Genomic DNA, 24,760 nt, shown 5'->3' with positions numbered 1-24,760 from the left:
TGGGGTGGTAGTGTGATGAGGCTGATCAGCATGATGTGAAACCTATTAGCGAGGTGTGCGCCTAATTACGCTCTGGCCAACAGACATGTACATAGCTCAATAATATCAGCTCGTGGGTCGCTGAGTTCTGTTTGCATTTTCTAGTTTCCTGTCAACATCTCATGATTGACGTAATTAATTCGCACGCAGAACGGCCGGCCATTCTTTTCTCTCGCAAACCTGCCCTGGATTTTGAAAAGGCTAATTGCGGATGTCTGGTTGTCCTGTGGCACAGTGTGAAATAATTCAGAAAATTCCGAATATCGCATCGCGGTTAAAACGTCCCGATTGAGACGGAGCCTTCATTTCGGTTTCCCATTGATATTTAACATTCGTCGCACACGAGCTCCTGCTCACTTCTGGCTTGTCAATGTGGTGGAAGAAACTGTTTTAATCCGTCACAGAGGACTGTCAAAGACAGGGTGTGAGAGCGAGACAGAGGGTCAGCTGGCTATCCTCTGAGAAAATCGGAAAATGGAAATAACTCCATGGCCCCTGCTAATGCACAGCAATATCTAAGAAATGGCACATCTTCGAACTGCCGCCGCACGGACTTAGCCTTGACGATATCTTATAGCAAAACGCAAGAAGAAGAAGAAGGGTTCATAGGGTACACAAAGTCAGATCGTTTGATAATTCCCGAACGGTGTACCATTATGAGATCATTATAAATCAGTGGTAGACTTTTGTAAGAACATTACAACTTATGATTTTTGAAAACCTGGCCACTTTGTAGTTTTACTGTTTGCTCCTCCGACAGCACATTTGCATATTCCCTCCAAGACACTTGTCATTTCGGTGCACAGAGCATCTGTTCGCTAATCAAGCTGATAGCGAACGAGGGGCAAACGAACAAGAACGAGGAAGGGAAAAAAGTGTGCTCGGCCGCACGACAAGAAAAAAAAACGTTTTGATGTACGACTGCACGGACGAGGTTGTAATTAAACAATATTTCTGGGGGCCCCCCTCAGCATATGCTATATGTCAACACGTTTTATCAGTGACACGAAAAAAAAAAAAAAAAAGCTCTGCCGCAGCAAAACGAGAGAGGACTCTGCCCACAAATAAAGATTTATTAGACTTTTATAGATATTGCATTATTTTATTTTCTCCACATGGCCTCTGTGCGGTTTTTCCTTATAGCTTTTGTATCTCGTTGCTTTAATGTTGCCAGGAAGTGCTCTGTTTGGTCACTTTGATCGATTCACCTCATTTTAAAGTTCGCTGATGTGGATTAAATGGCGGCCGTGTACGCGTATTAGACGCCCTCAGCGCTGTTACATGGAAAATAACGGTGTAGTGCGGCAAGACCTCTGTCAATCAACTGTCAAGTCAATATAAATAGTTTTTTTTTTTATAGTCTGGACAGTATGAGAACAAAAAAAAGGGGAAAGTAGAATAAAGAGGGAATTTTTAGTCATATGTGATTCTTTTTTGAACTGTTATCTTCAGTCAAGACACACAATTGTATCCAATGTTTTTGGATGTCAAAACGAACTAGGAGATCCAAACATTGTTTGTGTTCCAGCATGACACTGCTGCTGTGTACAAGGCAAACTCCACGAGCATATGGTTTACATGGTTTGAAGTAGAGTAGCTTTTTTATAGAGCTTTGACCTCAACCCTATTGTACACCTTTGGGATTAATTTGAATGCTGACTGGACCCCAGGGCTCCTCACCCATCCTGACTTTACTAACACCCACATGGCTGAATGAGCACAAATCCCCACAAGCCCACTCCAAAATAAAAAGAAATGGTTAGGTGTCCACGAGCTCGTCTTTATAGTACAAATATGTACATGTATCAAATCAGAGAGTTCATCATCATGTTTGGAAGGCTGTCAAAGAAAGAAGCCTCTACTCTAATAATAATATAAAATATATACATAAAAAAAAAAAAAAAACAGACTGTGATAAGTGAACTCCAGTACTAAAACCTACTGTGCTATAGAGAAGAAAGCTGGATGGTTTAAATTTAAGTCTGTGACTGTTAAAGCATGGGGGTGGCAGCACTAAGTTGAGGGAATATTATGTTGGAAAAGAACTTTTCTTGAGGGGAAAAAAAGTATCAAGAGAAATTATTCTCATAAAGAAATATTTTAAGGCAGAAAACTTAAACTCAGGCTTCAAGCTGGATGGTGATCCTAAGCTTAAACTTAGGTTTAACGGCAGTCAGTGTGTTTGAATACGTTACAAAGCCCTGATCTGATATTCAAATACAGAGTTCTTTACTATATTCGCTTGGAATTTAGTGAGTGTGTGTGTGCTGTCTTTGTGTAAGCAGATCTGCAGGTTTCAGAGCAGGCTCATGGGTCACCCAAGATAAGCGCCGCAACATTTGTCCTCCTATTGAAACGGCTGCTTCTTTATTCTCGAGCACTCCTCGGAGTTGCCTCTCATCTCTCAGTGTGTGGGTGTTAACATGCAGGCCAGCATGCATGCCTCCCTCCCGGAGAATTGTGAGTAACATCTAAGGACATCAGAGACTGTAATCATCCAGACAACGATCTCAGACTGATTTGGGCGTGTCATAACAAGCCAGACAGGTATCACTGGCTCGGTCTTCCTTCTCAGTCTGTGGTCTCTGTCCTAAGCTAACGTACATACGGTTTTAATCAGAGACTCCAGATATGTAATGGTAACGACCGGAGTTGCAGGGCAGACGAAACGGTCTAATGAAGTCATTTTGTGGAGCGAAACAGTGGGTTGGGATGCGTAGACTTGATCAGCTGCAGTCTAATCAACTCCAACTTCATTACGGAGCAATTTACCATGACTGCCAATGGCTTCTCTCCAAACCTTTACATCACCGTAGACTGACAATGTTTACAAGGCCGCCCTGGGAATCCTGGGTAACGTAGTTTCGCAAAGAACTCACAGCTGCTTCGAGATGGGCAAATTCATTTTGATTAAAATAATCCCGGTCGCGGCGCCATTTCTGAATGAGTGAGGCACGTGCACACACACACACAGACACAGCAAGACACCCACATCCAAAGCAACAACAAGCCACTAGCTGTTTACCATAGAAGCCCTCATAATCAGGCTGGGAATTTCACCTGAATCCGAGCCAAGCGTGCTTGTAAGCGATTTTCACATTCGCTTGTTAAGATGGCGCTAAGACCCTCTGTTCACTTTTATGCTTCGATGTCACGTCATCACACACTTCGTGCACACCGCGGCATTACGATATCAGCTTCGCAATTGCTTCTCTTCACACCTGAGTGAAAGTTCGAGAATTACTCTCTCTGTCTTCCCGCCACTTCTGTTCGGTTTTCTCAAGCATGAATTCGACACAGTCAGCATTTCTCTTACTAAACTTTGCAAATATTCAGGGTTATTTTATGTTCTTCCGTTCCTATTAAAGAAAGGTATTTTTGTTAACGCACCTCAAGTGTAGCATCATGACATATTAAAAAGAGCCGTGAGAAAATACTTGCTCCTGATTGGCTGGCAGGTGAGCTATTATTTTTTCATTATAGGCATCCTCATCTAATCCAGGACATCAGCTAGCTTGGAAAAAATGGTGCTGGCAACCACACCTGGAGGAGATGAAGCATCCTGTGGATGCAATTTATTAGTAAAAAAGTTGTATTTCCATTAAGACACATTTGGTCAGGTTTTTCCCTCAATAACTTATGATCCTTAGGATTTGCAGGTAAGTTATGACCAGTCTATTAAGGCGAGTTTGCAGGGACAACAGTCAAATTGGTTTATAATAGGATGGGTTTTCAGTACATAATTAAATAGTGTTGAAAGCTTGATCAAGTCTGGGAAAATATGAAAACTCAACACATTTTGTGGAGAGATCTACGGCTCGAAAAAAGCATCTCGAGCGGAGGGGGCAGCCGGGTTCCTGCCTGCTAATTAAACCTCATTACCCTCTTGCTGAAGTATTTAATTAGACAACCACGCTAGAGCTGCAACACCGCCATGCGACAAGCTGTCAGACTCCGTTCGTCCCCTATCGATTTTGCTTGTGCGAGTAGTGATTGCGAGTGACCTGAGTTGTTCGTGTGGCACGTTTTGAAGAGTTTCGAAGAGGGTGGGTTAAAAAGCGGTATCGAAATTCACGCTTTACATCCTAGTCATATTGTAGTTATTTAAAAACAAAAAAAAAAAAAAAAACAGGTGTAATATCAATACATTTAAACAGCACATACATGAGTCATTCTCTTCATTTCTTACTGTGCTCATCTTATTGCTACAGATGGGCAATAACAGTCTGAAACGCCCCCTCGTAACCATATGTAGTGCTCCGAGGCCTGCATGCGTAACGGAACGAGGTGGCACGATGCAAAAGCAAGCTATCAGTGTGCATTACTACCCTTTGGTCTATTGTAGGGACAACCCTTTATACCCACCATAATCACATTTTAACTGCATTTCCATAAGCAATAAGCCATTCTGTTAGTACTCTACCTCCACCTAAGTGTCTCTCTGAGTGCTGCTGCTGTCTCAAAGGTGAAAAAAAATCCTTTAGGTACATAAAACAGGAGGATTATTTCTACCATTGTGTAATGTGGCAGGGTTTTGCTTCCTCCATCAGGTCTAGTTTTGTATTCTGAGAATATAAATCGGTGGGAAGCGAAGCAGTTTGGAAAGTAGGTAACAGAATGGAGATGTCATACTTAATAGAATTTGGCTCCAAAGTAAAGCGTTGAAACCCAGACAGCCACCTGAGAACCCTGAGAACTTACTGAGACGCGACGAGGCAACTGATCGGCTTTAACCCGTTGGTGGACCAATCAGGATCAAGTTAATTTCTATAGCGCTTTTCACAACGGACATTGTCTCAAAGCAGCCTTATAAAACAAGGCGTATAAAACAAAAACTTTGAATATAAGAGAATTATGTGTATTTATCCCTGATGAGCAGCCCAGAGGCGACTGTGGCAAGGGAAAACTCCATTAGATGGTATGAGGAAGAAACCTTGAGAGGAACCAGACACGGCTGGGGCCGGCGCAACCTCATGATGCCTCGGGATGGACAGAGAAAGAGAAGCAGCGGAGAGGAATTAGCGTCGTTGCTCTTTATTATATTAACAAGCACATGTTGATAATGTGCATGTGAGCAGATGTACTGGAGCACAAGGTTATGATATGTGATGGGTGTTATGTGTAGGACTCGCTAAAAAGATACGTTTTTAATCTGCACTTCAACTGGGAGAGTGTGTCTGAGCCCCGAACACTGTCAGAAAGACTATTCCAAAGTTTTGGAGATAAATTTCGACTTTGGACTTCTAGTAGATCGTAGAAAAGCAGAGAGATTTTAAAGAGGATTGTAGTGTCTTAGACTGGAGAGATAAACTATTTATGGCTTTGTAAGAAAGTAGCAATAGTTTGTAGCCAGTGTAGGGGTTATATGGTCGTATTTTTTCCTTGTGGAACTTTGGCTGCTGCATTCTGGACTAACTGTAGCTTGTTTATAAATGATGCAGGACATCCACCTAGTAATGCATTACAATAGTCCAGTCTGGAGGTCATCAATGCATGGACGAGATTCTCTGCATCGGATACACTGTAGACATGTTTCCTAGCTTATATTAGCAACATTTCGAAGGTGGAAGAAGCCTGTTTTTGTAATAGGTGTAATATGATTTTCAAAAGACATGTTTAAAATAACTCCCAGGTCTTTTACTGTTGAACTAGTAGTTAAAGTACATTCTTCTAAATGCAAGTTAAAATGCTGAAGCTTCCGTAGCTGAACATGCTCTCTATTCTAAATTCTAAATACATCTAAATGAGTTTTTCTCCATTTTCTCTTCAGATTGCAGGGTTGCTCTCCTGAGGGCATGAGTATGACTATTATACCACGCGTTTTTTTCCCTCTAACCTTTTGTATGTGCTAGTAAGGATAGTGTCTATGCTTTTAGACATTTCCTCAAGCTTATTGGCATTTAATGGTTTAGTAAGATGTTGAGACAAATCAGGCAGGTTACTTATGAATCTATCCTTAGTGAATGGAACAATAGTCCTACCAAGTCAATAGCATGATGAGACACAGCTTATCTGCTCTCACTGGTGTGTGTACAGTTCTGTGATATCATCACTCTGAGGGAAAATATCAATATCAGTGATAAGGGGTTTGGCTACACTGTAACGAGATCGGTCACATGGGCAGGTCTGAAGTTATTACACCATCCACCGAATCATCGTATCAAGTCAAGTCAAGTCAAGTTTATTTGTATAGCGCTTTTCACAACAGACATTGTCTCAAAGCAGCTTTACAGAAAACAACAGTGAAGGTGAATGGTGGTATCATTTGTGCCTCGTCACAAACAGCCACCGTGTTCGATTAAACAACCCTCCTATGCAAGAAATGAGCTTATGCTCCCTGGTATTAATGCGTTTAGCCAGACGAAAATATTACACGCACACTTGTACAACCCGGCTGAACAACGGAAGCACTTTTTGCGTTTGCGATTGTGCGTACCTTCCCAGGGTCAATGCTTTAATTCTTTCACCAATATACAGTACAGCTCCGGCTTTTAAATAGAAAGCGTGCATCGACTACGCTTTTGCGAATGGCGAAAAGAAAAGGTGGATATAATTGGAGAAGATCTGGAGCCCGTCGCAATCAAACTTGGCTGGATGCCTAGTGTAGTTCGGGCGATCTCGATTTTTCTGGTCAATTTCCTTTGAACTACGGGGCTGGGTTCGCTATCTTGGAGGCATACTAAATAGCTGGCTTACTTAGAAAAGGCAGCAAGGTCACACACTAGAGTAATGAAAATGTAACAGTAATGGATTCATCTTATCTGCTGGTAACAAGTGACCCCAACATGGATTCACGTCTGTGGAGCAACCAGAACAGCACAAGCAAAAAAATACATACAGTAGTAGGGTATTTCTGGGGCTGATTTCTTTCTTGCCCAGACTGTAGATTCATATTGTTTTTAGCCTCTTATTAAAATACCATGACCTGCCTTCAATGTCCCTGTAGGAGTCAAAATCTAATATGAATTAAATGAGTTTTCTCTCTATTCAAAAACACTTTAGGTTTAAATAGAATCCACTTGGACTGCTTTAATCTTTTTAAGTCTTTAAGCCACTCAGCATTGGTTCCCCAGGCAGTCCTGATAATGTTGAGTATTACTACTACACACTGGGACTCTTCTGCAGAACAGGAAGGTCTCAGGACCGATCGGATAAAAATGAAGCACTCGAGTCACGCAGTATGCCATCTCGGAGATCTCTCTCACACACTTGCGCTTTGGACTCATCCTTTATCTGATCCAGACTACTCGAGCAGACAGACTACTTGAACTCCTGCAGACTACAACCTGAATTACATACTAACAAAACCCCTGCTTTATTTGATTGAGTTTCGGGTTAGTAACTTTGAAACATTACTGTAATTGCTTATTCATTACACATATTTAGATGAACGGTCTTAACAGCATTCTGATTTAATTCCTTCAGGACTTTGCCCGGAAGTTCTGAATAGACTTTGCTGGTACGCAGCCAAAACCTGTTCCCGAGTTTACCGATTTGGACAGAAGGCGGTCTTGTTTGGGAAGAAAAGCGCAAAAAGACGTCTCGGGATGCATCTTTTTTTCCTAAACAGCTCGACAGAAAAGGCTATTAGCAGGCAGGCTTTGAACTAGCAGACCCCTATTGATAAACACTGGGCCATCTGCAGAGAGCTGAACTCGGGGTCTTTCTATTATAAAAGATATATGTAAAAACCTTGTTATAGAAAGTTAATTAACATCAGCGAGGAATCTTTTGTGGATGTTTTTTTGAGCTACACTTTTGCTACGTGAACATTATGCAGTACACCAAGGACTGTTTAATAGACATTCTTAGATATTTTCGGTCTACACGCAGTAAGAGAAATTTGTGCGCAAAACTCGGAGACGATTCGCAAATTTATTTCATACGATCCCTCAAGATAATTCACAGCTGAAGTCACTTTTTTGTCTCTATAGTTCTACAGTTCATGGCTGTAACTGGATCTGGTCTGTGGCTTCCGGCACAATAGGCAAGTCTGCTAAAGAGCCTTTTGACATGTGCCAGACAGTGAGAAGCTTCTAAAACTACAGCATATCTAACGAAAAAACAAAACTGTCCAAATAAAACGACAACAAAAAAAAAAAAAAAAAAAAAAACTGATCATCTAATGATCCTCCTGACACCTTTGGAAACATTTACCTCCTTTTTTAAAATGTCACTAGTTTTACCATCGGATGCGAAATCTGATTTTGTCCTTCAGCTTGCAAATGGCTTTTTATGTGGAGGTCTGCTGGATATTTTCCCCGGTGTAACTGGGCAGGAGCCCTGGATATACTGAGGGAGGTATATTACTCTGTGACCGCAAACTGTTGACTTGGATTACTTTTGATGCGCTAATGTGCAGGTGCTCTACTGCCACCAAGAGGACACACTGTCATACTACATTGCTGTTAGAAATCGTTGCCTTTCTGATTTCTGGCTTGTGGTCACACGTAGTACATTTTCAAGACTGGCAAATTCACATGGGAATTAACGGGAATATATGAAAATTAACTGGGCATTTACAAAAATGCAGGTTAATCGATAGCAGGGAAGTTGCATGTCTAAATCTCGCAGGATAAGCTTGGTGCATGCACACAAAATAATGAAAAAGTCTTGGCAAGTATTCCTGTAAATTACATTGTAAATTACAAATATTTCATACATTTATGTTTAAACCTTGCTTGTGCAGAGTGTAAGATACTGTACTTAATTAAATCAAATTACATTTTTTATTCTGTATTATTTTGCATGCATTTTAGCTTATGACCAAATAAAATGTTTGCATATAATAGTTTATATATATTTCCCCTGGACTTGCAATATTTGGAACTTCCCCCAGATAAAATTCCCATGGAAAGTTTTTGGAAATGTACAGCAGAACCCTTTGCAACCATAGTGGTGACTATAGAAGTGGTGCCCCACTCTTTACAAACAGGTCTCTCACCATATAAGAACAAGTGGTCTATCACTATTAACTTCATACAATCTATTAGTCTTCAAGAAGCCCTTATTGTAAAAAATGTAGGCTATGCATGAAGAGGAACAGTATTCAAAGTGAGTTTAAGGCAATAAGGAGATTTTCTGTCCAATAACATTTCATTTAGTTTTGCAATGAGTCTGCTACATCCCCGGTCATCCTCCTATTTGTGGCATGTAGATGTGTCAAGGCACTTGAACAAAGAAAATTGGGATAATGCCCCAAAATTGTTTTTGCAATCACACTAAATCTGCCACTGCTTAAAGCACCACATCACGTGTTCTGTGACTACCAGACATGACTCATATCCCCAGAATTATTTTACTGAAAACATACGCTGCTTTGTATCAGAGTCTAAAAATCAGCTTGTCATTTCATTAGTAATTCTCTTTGAATTTCTCTACGCACTGCGAGTACGCATCCTAAACTGAAGAGGCTGTGACGTTGCTGACAGCCAGGCATTGAAGCAAACATACGGCAGTCTGCAGATTGCATTATGGAGGAGACTTTTTTTTTTTTTTTTAAGTTGATTACTGTGAATGATAAAGAAGTAAAGTGAACTCAATGGAGTGATTATCACTTTTTTGTATTACAAACTAACGCCATCCTTCTCTATCTTTCTCTCTCTAGTGTTCATCATGGCATCCGGGTTGCTGGTTTATCCCTTTGGCCTGAACTCCAGTTTGGTCAAGTCCTTCTGCGGAAACTCGGATATCTACTACGCTGGAGAGTGCCAGATAGGCTGGGGCTACATGTTGGCCATTGTGGCGGTCATGCTCACCCTCTTTTTACCCTTCTTTGCCAAGTACGCCCCAAAAGAGCATCTCCTGCCCACCCCACTGCCCACACTTTTATAAACCCCCTGCCATCTTTGAGCTGTTAAGACCTGCATTACGTTTTTCTTGGTCAACAATTATAATGTTGCACCTTTGGAATAAGTGTGCCTGGAAGAGCCATTGTGTTCATCGTGTAATGTGCTGCATCGTCTTCCTTCATCTGATAAGCTACTTCCTTTCATCGGCATCCCTTGTGGTGGAACCCCCCCATTTCCTCACGTATGCTTTTACTCACATGAAAATAAATGCAACTGAATGCATCGACGCTAAAATCTTTGTAAAGGTAAACACTAAAACAGCTGGCAAACCTATGAGAAGGGTCAGTCGAACATTGTAATTTTGTCTAAACACATATTCTGGATGCAACGGATGGGAGAGGATGCGGAGAACTTTCCTCCCAAACATCAGGGATTATTCCGAACATCATGAGGACAGCGAGGAACTCCTTCATGCAACATCAAGTAATATTCAGCTAGCCAAGACTCATCATGGAAAGGAGAACAGGAAAATTCGTTTTGTGGATCTTGTGGCTATGAATGTTTTCCTCTTCACTTTGGATCAGGCTTTTAAGGAAATAAAATGGATTTATGATACTGGTGAAAATCTGAAAGGGTTTGGAAAATCTGCCATAAATGTATCCAGTAACAACCAACACTGTGGCTAAAAGACTAGGAGAACAGGAAATAAACTTTTCTTCAAAACAAAATTACATAAATCTGTGTTTTTATACATATTTTGCTTTAAAGACTGGGGTGTAAATTGGTCAGTGGACGTCCAATCAGCAGTGAGAAAATAGTCAATCGGGCTTAATGAAAAACTCCTTAAAAAACAAAAAGCACTGACCTTTTCGCCACTAAACTTGTTATTTTGAATGAACTGTAAACTAAAACTCTGAAAACTGTCTCTGTTGCCCTCACTTCCTGTTAGTTCCAATAAAAGGTTTTAAAGGCCAAGTTTTCCTGCCTGTGTTCTACTTGGACCTTTTACTTACTAAAACTTCAGGATGTAATTTTAAAAGATATACCGGGAGAAAAAACGAAATGCAACACTTTCTTATTGGCTAGACAATTTTTTAAACCCCAGTGAACACTTCCTGGGTTTTTTTTTTTTTTTGGTTTGTTTGTTTAGTAGAATTAAAAAAAAAAAGTCTTAAGGGTGTTTCTACTGCATAAAGACTTGAAAATCCTGAAAATGAAGCGCAAGGACAAGAGGAAGATTAGAGTTTGTTGATGGTCTTTGAGCACTCTGGCAGGAAGGTTGATGCATTTGAACTCGCGCTCCTGACCCTTTCACTTTAGCAAGCACCTATGGATTATCGTGGGTCACATCAGACGCTGGCTCTCAGACTCGGAGGTCTAAACCAGTTAAACACTACAGCGTGATGTGTCGGTGATCAAACAGTCCATGTTCCTTTTATTATCCTGTCTTTATTTTTTATTTTTTTTGTTGAATCACTGAGGGTCGAGATTTCGTTCCAATAAATGTTGCATTTGTTATTTTATTCCCTCGTCTAGATTAAAACACTGACAACGAAACTAAAAGAATTTCTGCCCTAACCAATGTGTGCCTTTTTTTTTTAAAACCACGACTTTGATGACCTTCAACACCTTTGATCAGGTTACTTCTGCTGAAACTGTAGTTTTGTAAATGCTTTCTGTTTTTTTTGTTTTATTTTGCTCCCCCTCCTGTGGTGTCTTGATTTGCTGTAAATGCAACAGGGATCGTTTCAGTTGTAACTCCTGCAGACGCGCTAACCTGAGCAAATTCACAAGAAGCTGTACAATAAGATTTCCAAGGGGATAAAAACAAAAGCAGGACACAATGAGAAGCATAGAAATAGGAGAAGCATTTGGAATGAATGTGGAATTAAAACAAAAGAGCACTGCTGTCATTTTATATCAAAAGTTATCTGCTACTCTCAACGAATTATTGACAAAAATAAGACTATGATAAGCAATACAGCACAAAATCAAGATGCTCAACCTGAACCTGGCCCTCATTTGCATCGGCACCTTTTTGTGTGATGTGTTTTCAGAATTGCTAAACTATATTCCATCTTCAACTAAGACTTTCTACTATAAATTTATGAATGTTTAATTACGCATGCCGTGGCATCTGGCTGCAAACTAATTCAGTAATTCTATTCCAACCTGTGAGCAAGTGTATACATTAATGTTTTTGTTTTTTTTAATAACAGAACACACTGACTGGTACTACCGTGTACACTGCGTAATAAGTGCCAATAAAGTTAAAGAGACGTATGCATACGTTCCCAAAACGCACTTGGATGACGGTGTTATTGTAAAAACCTTTGGTACGGTGATTCCTTTTGTCTGTAATAATGTGTATACGGTCTGAACTCTGATTCTGTAAACCAGTTGTATTTTAGTTTTCCATTGTGTGGTTTTGGCTGTAAATAATTATGTAAGATGGCTGTTCATGCTAAAAAAAAAATGGTTGATCCCCTTTTGGAAGATCTATTTTGAGATATTACCTCATTATTATGTTTGTTTATCCCCTGACCCTTAACAAAACTTGCTGTTGTGTGTTTTTCTCTTTGTAATAAAATGTTTCATTAACAAAGGAAAAAAAAAAAAGAAAACTGACTTTTTTGTGTTTTAAACTTCTATTAGTGTTGAATTAATAACAGAAGATGAATAACCCAGAGAAAAGCCACTATATTAATTATTCAAACTGATTTATCAGCACTGCTTTGTACAATTATGGTTTGCCACCAAAACGAACTTTAAAGAATAAGAAAAACACCTTTGAATCTGTAAAACTTTCCTACTGTGTCCATTCACATCACATTTCAGAAAATGCCTGGACCTCTTTTCTCATCTCGGCATCTGATGCTTTTACAGCTTCTTGAGCATTTCTTTGCTCTGACAGGGAGGCTGCCCGCACCGACACACAGGTGAGAGTGTTTTTCTGTCTGTCGTAATTCCCCACGCAGCGATGCACCTGACCCCGGATCAGCCTTGGCAGCACCTGATCCTTTAAATAATACAAAAAGAAACAGATTTACACCTAATAAGGATGGATGGACATCCTAAAGTAGATAATTCGTCTGTTGAATTAAGGATTGCCTGTGTAATATTTGCAAAATAGAATTGGGCCAATTTCACGTTGACTAATCGTAGCCTTTGGCAGAGAAAGAAATCCAAAAAGCATTTTTTTTTTACATTCATTTTCTTTACTTTTTCTGTATATAATTTAAATGATCCTCTCAGACTCTCCTTCATTATACAGTCATGTGAAGTAATAGTACACCCTCTTTGAATTCTATGGTTATGTATCAGGATATAATAATCATCCTTATCAGGTCTTAAGTAACTAAAACCTCAGATAAACACTACAAATTACACCGGTGTGACTATTTATTTTTACAAAAAAAAAAAAAAAAAAAAAAAAAAAGAGGGAGAAACATGTCTGCCAATACTAAGTACACATTATGAATGAATAACTTGTAGAACCACCTTCAGCAGCGTTAAATTGAGTGCTCATGTTCAGCATGACTTATATCAGTTTCTCACATCGTTGTGGAAGAATTTTAGCTTGCTCTTCAATACAACATTGCTTTAGTTCATTGAGGTGTGCGGTAATCTGTTTATGCACAACCCTGTTAACGTCCATGTAAACTTTGGTCTCTTCTATTCAAAGCACATTGATCCAGAAGTCTTGGGTTTGCTCATATGCACATTTACAAACCTAAGCTATGTTGCCATTTTATTTTTTTTTAGACTTTTTCTAATTGCACAGTCATGAACTTTCACATTTAACATGCTAACTGAGGCCTGTAGAGTCTATAATGTAACTTTTGTTTTGCTGGCTTTAAAACATAATGAAACAATCTGTACTTACATTTTCATAGTACACACATGGCACTGTATCTTTTCCATCTCTCAGTAGGAAATTCTTGGCACCATATTTTCCTATTGTAACTGCAGAATCGAGAACGGCTACAACAGAATTTGTGAATTAAATAAGAAATTTAAAATAATCATAATCATTTATTTATCATGTTATATGTTGACTAATGGACAGGTGAGAGTATGGTAGAATACTCACCAAAAATCTCAAACATCATAGGAACTTTGTCCTTGAACTGGCTCCAGTGCTTCATGCCCTCTATAACAGCAGTAAGGATGCGGAGAGATTTCTTGGGTGGTGCTTTTTCCTGTAATTTCAAAAAATGTGATCGATCACACCTGACTTTCATTTCACTGTTTTTGTGAGTTAAGGTCAAAACCTTGCATAATTTAGCATGTATTGTATTTTGCAATTAAGTGACAGCAACATAGGGAAATAAAAGGCAAAGGTCTGATGTGGCAACTATAAAATAGGGCTAATCAACTAAATCTGCATATAAATCACTGACTGCAGACACTGTAATAATACAACTTTCATTAATTATAACAAATAATAATTATAATAAATAAATATCTTTCTAGATTGCTTTAAATGGCTTGGTTTTGCTACATGTAATAGTGTAATTACCTGCTGCTGTAAACTGCTCTGACTTCCTAAAGCACCAAAAGTGTTCTCAACCCACGTCCCGCCTCTGAGACTTCCAGATCTGAACTTCCACTGGGAGTTTTGAGTCTGAGCTGCGGTTTTCTGACTGCGTGCTGTGACATCTGAAGAGGTGAAGGAGTCTTTGGGTTGTTTGATGTTTCGAATAAAAGACTGCTGCTTCATGGGTTGCTTAGGACCCATAGTTTTATTCTGGATTTGAGTGGTTGCACTGCCACTAGGAAATCCACCTTGCTTGAAGCCTGGGGCTGTTGCCATGGAATCAGGTCTGCCTGGAGGTCTCTGTGAACCTGTCTGTGACCTGTAAGTATAAAAAAGTGTAAAAACAGGTTTCAACTTTACACATCTTTAAAAAGCAGAAACTGGTAATGTACCATGCATAGGTGCGCTTCTGGGGGTGAGGAATAGGTGTGCATCCTCTTCCTGTTGGAGCAGATGATGCACTAGGCCATGTTCTGCTTTGTTGCTGGTTCCACTGAGTCAGAGGTGCTCGATTTGTTGATGGCTGAGCGTTCCCAATGTCTGTTAAAACAGCATGAGATTGTGAGCCATTTGTTTTTCGAAAATAGTTTTTCTAAAATACAGAGACGTAAAGTTTTTGATCAGTGACAGTGTTCATTGGTGCACAAAAATACTAGATGGATGGATGGTTGACGTAAAGCTCAGCATGTCTCTATTCTCATATTCGGGGAACACTTCACTCTCAGAGGGATTGGACGTCAGTGGCAATCTGCTCCTCTTCTTTTGGTTAAACAGTGGAACAGACAGACAGCCTGTACAAAAAAAAAATGTGAAAGCTGTCAATGTTATTGTAATGCTACTGGGAAGTTAACGCAAAAACAAGCTTAGGGCAAAATGCAATCTCAAAATCCCAGAATTGATGTGTGGACATTTAGACAATCAACTGGTATGTTTTGTTTTAATTGGTATTGTATTTATTGGCTGCCAGCTCAGCACTGACTATAGACAGAGTATCCACTTTCAAATTCCCATTTGTTTCTCTCTCCTTTTTCCCTTCTACCCTCCCTTTCTCTCTTCTATCTCTTCCTCTCTCTCTCTCTCTCTCTCTCTCTCTCTGTCGAGTTAAACATGCTCCTGAGCTACCAGTGACTAGCAATCCTGTCCCTTTCTTCTTTTTGGATCAGCCTGATTCATCCCGATGCTCTGCCTCTGAATGAATTTCAATTGGAGACTCTGTGCACCAGGGATGTTCCACATGAACAGCCTGAAGATCCATGAAGTTACTGAGCAACTCAAGAACTATGAGGATGGATTTGGACTGTAGCTAATAGCAATGGCTTCGGATTTGCATGAACACATCTGCATTTAAGGACCCATCACTGAACAATAATAAAACTATAATTAACAGACATTCAGTGCCACCCAAATGATGGTGGGACCCATTTTGAGTCTGAATCCTCTCAAGGTTTCTTCCACATACCATCTCAGGGAGTTTTTCAATGCTCAATTCCACTGTCACCACAAGCTCGCTCATTAGGGATAAACTTATAGGCACCAACATATACATTCTGCGAGCGCTGCACAGTTTCTACGCTTCGTTCCTGAAAAAAGATACCCCATCTCCGCCTACAGACTGCTGAAACACAACTTTTGTCTATTTTGAAGATGAATACAAGCACAAACAGGAGTCATCTAATCGATACACACCTTCACTCTATCCTGAGAGCCACCTCACCCCACCCCAGCACAGAACCAAACCCCAAAAATTAATAAACTGACTAAGAAAAGATGCCAAGCAAATGTGCATAAGAATAGAATGCACTGCTGTCATTTACGGTTTCATTTTGCACTTTATTCTGTCTGTCTTGTTGTCTAATAAATGTTGACACTTTGGCACTCTACATAGACCTAGTATTTAATTTTGGCCTTCTTTATATGATTGAGTTTGACACCACTGGTGTAGAGATCTCACTATAGCATCCACTTAATTCTATCATGTTATGAACCTGGCTGTATTTTGGTCACTTTATAACCACAACCTTATCAGAAATGGCTTTAGCATCAACCTGTGCGAAATAAAATCATCCCCATTCAAATACATGGAGTATGAAAGTGTAGGAGTGGACTGAAGTGCGCATGCGCAGCATAAAGAGCATTAGTATACTACCTTCAAACCTCTGGTTTTTCTTATTATCTGTTATCTTTGTTTTAGCTTTAGGGTTTACAATTAAATAACTAACTTAAGTTCATATTACAAGAATATTGTAACATACCTGCCGTTGGTCTTGGCTGATTTTCGTTTCTCCTCATGACTGTAATGTGTGTAGCTGATTCTGTCAGATTGTAAAGTTGAAGACTTCCGAAGAAAAGGAGAGCAATAAACTGTAACACAAGCATTAGAATTTAAATGTAATTTAGCATAAAAAAGCAATGTTGTATATAAGCTATATCCAACCACCTAACGTCAGCTCGGCTACAAACTGGATAAACGATGCTAGCGCAGGATTAGCTTCCAGTATTACACATAAAATGCAAAGAAATATAAATGTAGAATGCTGTAAAATAACATACCGTGTTTTCTAAAGACAAAAAACGACCGCGGATAGACGTTAAACCGCGACTTAACCGCCAAAAAAAAAAACTGTTTATATACTGTGTGAAAACCGGCGTTAGCTAGCTCTAGCTACACAGTCAGCCATTTTATTCATGACACGAGAGCGCGCGAGGCAGAAGGAAGCGTCACTGTGTGCGCGGGAAACTGGACCCCACATTTTCCAACATTGTACATGAATACTGAAGACATACAAACTTAAAGAAATTGTTTTATTTAATAAGATCAAATTTTAGTTTTGATGACGGCTTGCATAGTGGCATTATAACCTCTCATAAGATTCACAAAGTAGTCACCCGGAGTGGTTTATTAACAACAATCTCAAAGTTCCCAGATGTTTTGAGTGCTTGTTGGCTGCTCTTCCTTCACTTTCCAGACCAACTCATTTCAAAAAATGTCAAAATGGATTTAGATCATTTGATTGTGGAAACCCGGTCATCTGATGCACTCTTTATTCCTTGGACAAATAGCTCTTACATAACCTGTGGTTGAGAGGTCATTGTATTGCACATTAAATCCACAAATACAGTACCTGTCAAAAGTTTGGACACCTTTTTCTTCTTTCTTTGTATTTTGTACTCATTCAAAAGTTTGTACACACCACCTCCTTCAGGGTTTATTATTTACAACCTTGTACATTAATACTGAAGCCATTCAAAATATGAAGCTAAATGTAGCTACTTTGGATCTACATTATAAAACATATTCTGGGTTTATGTTTACTACATAATTTCAGACGTGTTCTTTCATAGTTTGGCTGTATTAATGTACAACGTTGCAAATAATAAACCCTGAAGGAGGTGGTGTGTACAAACATTTGACTGAGTGTACAGGGGACAAGAGATGTTACATACCATAAAAAAAAAAAAAAGTCTTACCATATATACATTCGTTCATTTGCAGTAGCCATTTTATCCTAGTTTGAGTTGCATAAGAGCCGGAGATCCCAGGAATACTGGGCGTGAAGCCAGAATAGACATTAATTGCAGAGCATCACGCACACACACAGAAAAATAATACATAGCAACCTGAATTTGTGTTTATTGTGTTGATCTTTAAGAAACGCTCTTCAATAAAAGTTATTTTAAATGTTTATTACCAAATAACAATAGTTTGTTTCATTATTTCACATGAAATTTAGTCTCGGCCAACATTGTGGGTCTTCACTGGCTGGTCAATACGATAAACAAACTCTGCAGGTAGAAAGTATCCCAGGTATTCCACAGTGCTGGGTGTGGTGTCTATGTAGTAATGACCTCCTTCACCATGGTCACTAAAGCCATGGGTATGTTCCACTCTCAGATCCAAACCCTGTTTTTGGACACAAATGGAAGAAAAGAAAGGAGAAGTGGTGTTACATGGAACGTTATATTTGATGCTTCCATGTGAGTTGGCCGATGCAAAGCAGAGTTACTAACCTAATATTTATTTCACTAATATTTTACTCATTAAAAATTGGCATGGTATACTAATATACATATACATACATACATACATATACAGACAGACAGCTCATCAGATGCTCTAACCTGTACTGAAACAGGTAAAAACCAGGCCAGGAGCCACCTCTGTGGTCTGATGAGTCTAAGATAAACTTGTTTGGGCTCAGATGGTGTCCAGCATGTGTGGCAAGGCCTGGTGAGGAGTACCAAGAAAATTGTGTCCTGTCTACAGTTAAGCCTGCCCATTTATCTCTATAGAATTTAATAACTTTATGTTATAGCTTGTCAGGTTAGCCCTGACAAACCCTCCATCATGAAGAATTAAAGCCAGTATAAAGACAGTAATAATGCATTAGAATGAGCCATTAATATATACCTGAGATTTATCCTGCATCCTGATCTACTGTCATATCTGCTATTATATAAAACAAATGTTAACAGATACTCACTGGATCTTTAGACACCATGACAGACTGGCAGATCAGAGGGGCACTGACTTCAAAATGCTTTAGCCAGTTATTAACAGCTTCATTAGTGTTCAGGGGGCATGAAGAAAACTCTCGTGGCTACAATTAAACAAGATCATGTAACTAACAATGTCTTTAAGCACATTATTGTTTTGTTTTAATTAAATTTAAATAAGTTATTAAGATATACCCATATTTATGAAACTTTTTTTTTTTTTTACCATAATGTGGATCTTAGCCTTCCCTTTCTGGATGACGAAAGTCCCTCCAAGTGCAATGCTTTTATCACCATAGTGTTCCTCCATTGCCTTTCTCATACAGCTTACAAGACTGTCCTCACCTGTCCTCCTGCTGGCTCTGACCTCCAAGACCTGTGAGCAAGCATATTTCACCATTAGTCATAGTTTATTAAGTTCACTTACTGATCAAAGGTCAGTATTGCCTTCTATGAAGCAGGTCAGTTGAACGTTTTTATTTGAAAGGTTACAGTTTCATAGACTATTCATCCCTTCTCACAGACTCACTTAGGTGATACATAACAGAAACAATGCCTAGAATTGCATTGCTTTAAAATCTAGCTATGCCATCTGCTTCTGGTGTTTCCTTGTAAAGTGTAAAATGCTTAATAATCATAGGGTCACACTGACACTCCGGTGGTCATTATTGAGTGATGTTTTGTTTATCGGGATGCCACCAGTCCTGCCTTCACCCTATACAATCCAATGATAGCCTACAGTCCTGGCTCCATTTGGTGCCTACCTCCAAGGTGTTGCTATGAAGTGTTATTGGAGCACCCTGGATAAATTAAGCAAGTAATACAAGATGTGTCCAAAACATTATTTGCTCATCCAAAAATCTGTTTGTTTGGGATTTATGGCTTGGCTGCTTGTCTTCTTGGTTGGTTTTGCCTGGTTGGTTGTTTGGGCTGTTTAAGTTAGATTAGTTGGTTTGTTCATTTTCAGCCACTGCTTTAGGGAGAGCTTATAGCAAGCACACAAAGTACGAGGTTTGAATACAACCTGAAAGGGGATTCAAATCCATTGCAGAGCAACAAACACATTTACACACTTTTATACCTTGGGGCCGAGATGGCAAAAGAACACACAACTTTCACTCAAGTAGAAGAGTCAATTAAAACAAGACTCTGGTAAAGGTTGAAGTACTGACATGTACTTAAATAAAAAAAGAAGCTATTACTATTACTACGTGTTTTATTGTCACTCTGGTAACTGGTCCTCACATCATGATATAATACAAAATCATTTAAAATTTTGTTATCTAATAAATGTATTCAGGCTGAACATCCACCATATAGAACACAAACAGAGAAAAGATGATGATCAGGTGATCAGGAATGTTTCTGTTCTCAGTCATGTTTACATCACTGATTCCCTCTGTCTCATCCACGACAGCCCCATACTTCATGTTTCTTTGTGCCTTCCTCAATGTAAGCTTTATAGGCTAGCCTACACCTGTGGTGCATGATAGCCAGGAAATGATGAAAAAGATGCTCAATGCAAGTAATAGGTTGATGGGCTGAAAACAGCACGTAATGAGAATAAAATAAATAATATATAAAAATAAAATAATAAAAAATATCGATCCTGTCACCAATGATCAGTATTTAATCATTAAGGACAGAAAGAAGAACAAGTGAAACTTTAAACAACAAACCATGAGTCCAGTCCAATCACTGAAGCTGTGAAACGTATCGAACGTAACGAATGTGTCATTCACAGATTTTTGTCAGTATTCTGTATATTTATTTTTTTAAAAAGCGTCTAAGTCAGATCCTCACCTTCCCTGGCTGACCCTCACATGCATACAGGTTCGCTAGAAGCCCAAAGTCACAGTCACAGAACCTGTCGCTGTATTTCTCCTGCAGGCATTTCCCATCCACTGGGTTGATAGAGGAGAAGTAGCTGGCATTGACAGCAGGTTTTCCGTCACGCTCCGTCAACACCAGAGGCATCAGCTTTGAAATGCAACATACCATATGAGATGTGTTCACAGCGTGAAATATTCTATATTCTACAGTACAAAGCATTAACTGGCTCTGTAAATAGTTATTACCTCTCCGTTAATTCCAACAGTATTTGATGACACTGCACCAGCACCAAGAATAAATGCCCCAGGCAACTCCAACTCCTTAGCTATAGTGTTCATGTTATACACCTTGGGGGATATGAAATAATTTGTGAATAATTATTAACCTCATGTTTTATAATGGAATGCAAACAAATCGTTGTTTATTATTTATTTCTACTGACTTTGTCCACTTTAACCAGAGGGATCAAGTAGGGGACACCGCCAACATCAGTAATGCGAGGGTTACCGCAAAGTCCTGTTAAAGAGGAAAGAAAAAAGATCCAAATATGTTCCAAATTTCTACCTGGAAACTACACCGCACGCACACACACAACTGTGTTACTGCCATAGAACATATACATTTAATAGACAAAATATATCTTCAAAAGTATTGGGACACCCGACCTTTCCTGCTATATGTGGTTCTTTTCCAAAATGTTACCACAAAGCCAGAGGCTCTCAATTGTACAGGACGTCTTTAGATGCGCTATAATACAATTTTGCATTCACTTGAACTTGGAAACCCAAAACCTGTTCCAGCATAGCAATGCCCCTATGCACAAAGTGAGCTCCTTGAAGATCTGTTTTACATGCATTGGAGAGGAAGATCTTGAGTGGCCTGCTATAGAGCTCTGATCTCATCCCTACTGAACAACTTTGGAATAAATGTGAACCCTGACTGCACCCCAGGTCTCCTCACCTACATTAGTTCCTGCTTTTCGTAACACCCTTGTGGCTGATGAACACAAATGACCATATACACACTCCAAAATCTAGTGGCACATCTTCCCAGAAGAGTGGAGGGAATTATCAGAGTGCTCAAAAATCACATACCAAACTTATGACCAGGTGACCCAATCTTCTTCTTCTTTTGGCTTCTCCCATTAGGGGTCGCCACAGCGGATCATCCGTTTCCATATCCCCCTGTCCACTACATCTGCCTCTCCATAAACCTTCTTCTTAGTCTTCCTCTTTTCCTCCTTCCTGGTGGCTCCATCCTCAGCATTCTTCTACTGATACCAGGTGACCCAATACTTTTGGAAATATTGTGTGTGTGCATATATAATTATGATTTTTTTTTTTGTTCAGTAGTTTCTCTTTATTTTTTTATTATTTTCAACATTGTACATTAATACTGTAGACAGTATAAACTATATCCAAACTATAAAAGAACACATATGGAATTATGTAGTAAACAAAAACATCCCACAACCCAGAATATTTTTATTTTATTTTTGACTCTTCAAAGTAGCCATCTTTTACGGTGATGACAGCTTGTCATTCTCTTGGCATTCTCTCATCAGATTCACGAGGTATGGAATGCTGAATCACCTGTAATGCTTTTCCAACAACCGAGGATTGAGGAATTTCCAGGAGTGTTTAGTACTTGTTGGCTGCTTTTCCTTCATTCTTTAGTCAAACCCATTCCAACAAATTCTAATCTCTTTTGGATTTAGATCACATGATTGTGGAGGCCAAGTCATCGGATGCACAGAGGACAGATGTACTCAATCACTCTTCATCTTGGACACATAGCTCTTCCATTACCTATAGCTTTGTTTGGTGTCATTGTTCTGTTGGAAACAAATGATGGTCCCACTAAATGCAAAGCAGATGGGATGGCATGTCACTGCAAAACGCAGCCATCAATTTTGAAAATCACAAACAGCATCACACCATCACATCTCCTCCACCATGTTTCACAATGGGAACCAGTAGTAGCACTAATAGGGCTATCGACTCTGTACTCACCTTTTCCTCTGCACAAGACAACTTATGGACTAAGGAGCATTAAGAATGCAAAAAATGAAAACAATTAACTCTTTTCAAGGCACAGCTGTAAATTAAAAACCATTCAAGTTTCAAGGTTTTTAATTAGTCAATGCCATCATATGTGCAGACATACAGAGGAATAGAAATACCGTTTCTCTTCTCTCAAGTGTTTTTATGTCAATGCAATATAGAAAGTTTGTATAGGAAGTCAGTGCAATATAGAACAAATTTTGAATGAGTTCACAGCAGTGTACTTGTAATAAATAGACATATATATATATATATATATATATATATATATATATATATATATATATATATATATATATATATATATATATATAAGTAAACATACTGAAGTTCTGAGTATAAAAGCATTTGTAGAGTGCAAGACAGATTCTTATTTTTTCGGCTTCTCCCATTAGGGGTCGCCACAGCGGATCATCCGTCTCCACACCCCCCTGTCCTCTAGATCTGCCTCTGTCACACCAACTACCTGCATGTCTTCCTTCACCACATCCATAAACTTCCTTCTTGGTCTTCTTCTTTTCCTCCTTCCTGGTGGCTCCATCCTCAGAATTCTCCTACCAATATACCCCATGTCCCTCCTCTGCACATGTCCAAACCATCTCAATCTCACCTCCCTCACTTTGTCTCCAAAACGTCCTACATGCGCTGTCCCTCTAATAAACTCGTTTCTAATCCTGTCCATCCTCATCAGATAGCAGCAGTGAATTCCAGGTGAATACCCTGTAAATCTGATGAGGAAATGCCATGATTTTTCACAAGCTGTCATCAAACCTAAATGAGTTTTTAACAATTAAAAATATAACATATTCTGTGTTGTTGAACATGTTTTTGTTTACGACATAATTCCATGTGTGCTCTTTCATAGTCTGAATGTTTTCAGTATTAATGTACAATGTTGGAAAAACAATAAAGAACAGACATTAAAGGAGAAGGTGTTGAAACATTTGGCTCGTACAATATATTTGCAGTTTTTAGGCTCTGCTGTAGGAATTTATCCAAAACTTGTCTTCATACCTTTGACAGGAAACTTGAAGGGCTCCTGGCTGAGATCTGGACACTCACTCACACACACTTTTGCATCTTCGAAGTTCTTTCTCAGGCCCTTTTCCAGCACTTCAAATACAAATCAATGCAGATAGATACAGATGATTGCTCATTAGTGTCATCATCAGTAAACCAGAGGTGATAAATCTATAAAGATCTCAACATTTGAATCTCAGCACATTCAGAAAACTAAACAGAAATGTCATGATGAACTTTGATCTCTGCAGCAAAACTAATGTTTACCAGCAACGAAAAGAACATCCGGGTTTTTTATTATTGCATTGGATTCTATAGTAAATAAACACAAAATATCTCACCCTGACACAGTTCCTCAAGATTAGGGACGTGTAACTGGAACTTCTCCGTTTTAGAGCCCTCCATAATGCAGTGGGGGAAAAACGCTCACACACACACACACACACACACACACGCACACGATCACATGATACACAACACTGCTGACCGAGAGCTGAATTAGTGGCACATTCACTAAACCCATCTATCAGAAAGAGTTTTCAAATCATACACTGCTTGTTGCATAACTTGCTTGTTGTTATTATTAATTATTTATTTATAATTCCCTAGTATATATATTTTTTCTAATTTGTTTGTAAAATACCAGGTTAGACATTATATACATGTTAGTGTTAAATCTAACAATACACTACTCATTTTAGTAGGGGGTTCATTTTACATTAATATGTTTTGTGTTTGTAAATGCTTTCAACACTGACTGCAAATGTGCTGCCTTGTTTAATTGTAAATAAAAAACGAAATGGAATGAAAATGCAAAAATTAGCAAAGGTAATATAATAATAATAATAATAATAATAATAATAATAATAATAATAATAATAATAATAATACAGTTATCTGATCATTAATATTTAATAGATAGTGAGATAGTGAGTATATTAGTACTATACTATATATTAGTGAGAAATAGTACTGCAATA

General features: G+C 38.9%; 3 protein-coding genes across 5 annotated transcripts in view; 1 reads left to right on the top strand and 2 right to left on the bottom strand.

Annotated features, from left to right (window-relative positions):
* Positions 1–12,454, top strand: part of lhfpl7 (LHFPL tetraspan subfamily member 7) — a 128,057-nt gene extending 115,603 nt beyond the window's left edge. Inside the window, exon 3 of the mRNA XM_083532015.1 lies at positions 9,647–12,454. Coding sequence (XP_083388141.1) covers positions 9,647–9,873 — 227 coding nt within the window. The 3' untranslated portion in view covers positions 9,874–12,454. The remainder of the gene's footprint in view (positions 1–9,646) is intronic.
* A 79-nt stretch (positions 12,455–12,533) lies between these two features.
* Positions 12,534–17,557, bottom strand: spata22 (spermatogenesis associated 22). Of its 3 annotated transcripts, none has more exons than XM_083531962.1 (8): positions 16,921–17,557; positions 16,623–16,731; positions 15,024–15,161; positions 14,763–14,910; positions 14,353–14,689; positions 13,924–14,032; positions 13,717–13,814; positions 12,534–12,849 (listed from the first exon to the last, which is right to left on the bottom strand). In XM_083531962.1, exons 2-8 carry the CDS (start codon positions 16,657–16,659, stop codon positions 12,658–12,660), a joined length of 1,059 nt encoding a protein of 352 aa, XP_083388088.1. In that variant the 5' UTR covers positions 16,660–16,731; positions 16,921–17,557; the 3' UTR covers positions 12,534–12,657. The 3 variants fall into 3 exon arrangements, with proteins under 3 accessions (XP_083388088.1, XP_083388089.1, XP_083388087.1); XM_083531963.1 differs by having other exon boundaries at positions 16,623–16,682; XM_083531961.1 differs by lacking the exon at positions 16,921–17,557 and having other exon boundaries at positions 16,623–16,827.
* A 476-nt stretch (positions 17,558–18,033) lies between these two features.
* On the bottom strand, positions 18,034–24,246 carry cUnh11orf54 (chromosome Un C11orf54 homolog). Its single transcript, XM_083531974.1, has 8 exons — positions 24,122–24,246; positions 23,775–23,873; positions 21,140–21,213; positions 20,943–21,044; positions 20,668–20,844; positions 19,091–19,240; positions 18,852–18,968; positions 18,034–18,271 (listed from the first exon to the last, which is right to left on the bottom strand). The coding sequence occupies exons 1-8, from the start codon at positions 24,183–24,185 to the stop codon at positions 18,098–18,100; spliced, it is 957 nt and encodes a 318-aa protein (XP_083388100.1). The 5' UTR covers positions 24,186–24,246; the 3' UTR covers positions 18,034–18,097.
* Positions 24,247–24,760: the final 514 nt, after the last annotated feature.

Source organism: Silurus aristotelis (genome assembly GCF_946808225.1).
Source record: "Silurus aristotelis genome assembly, chromosome: 26".
Classification (NCBI taxonomy): Eukaryota; Metazoa; Chordata; class Actinopteri; order Siluriformes; family Siluridae; genus Silurus; species Silurus aristotelis.
This window is presented reverse-complemented; position numbering and strand designations above follow the sequence as displayed.

Coding starts and splice junctions, on each gene's coding strand:
- spata22 (XM_083531961.1), bottom strand. CDS start 16,746: ATGCTTGTGTTACAGTTTATTGCTCTCCTTTTCTTCGGAAGTCTTCAA. Junction 15,162..16,622: donor TCAGCCAAGACCAACGGCAG/GTATGTTACAAT, acceptor TTTTTTGTACAG/GCTGTCTGTCTGTTCCACTG. Junction 14,033..14,352: donor AGAGCAGTTTACAGCAGCAG/GTAATTACACTA, acceptor TTGAAATTACAG/GAAAAAGCACCACCCAAGAA.
- cUnh11orf54 (XM_083531974.1), bottom strand. CDS start 24,185: ATGGAGGGCTCTAAAACGGAGAAGTTCCAGTTACACGTCCCTAATCTT. Junction 21,214..23,774: donor CTTCAAGTTTCCTGTCAAAG/GTATGAAGACAA, acceptor CCTCTTTAACAG/GACTTTGCGGTAACCCTCGC. Junction 20,845..20,942: donor CTGTTGGAATTAACGGAGAG/GTAATAACTATT, acceptor TGCATTTCAAAG/CTGATGCCTCTGGTGTTGAC.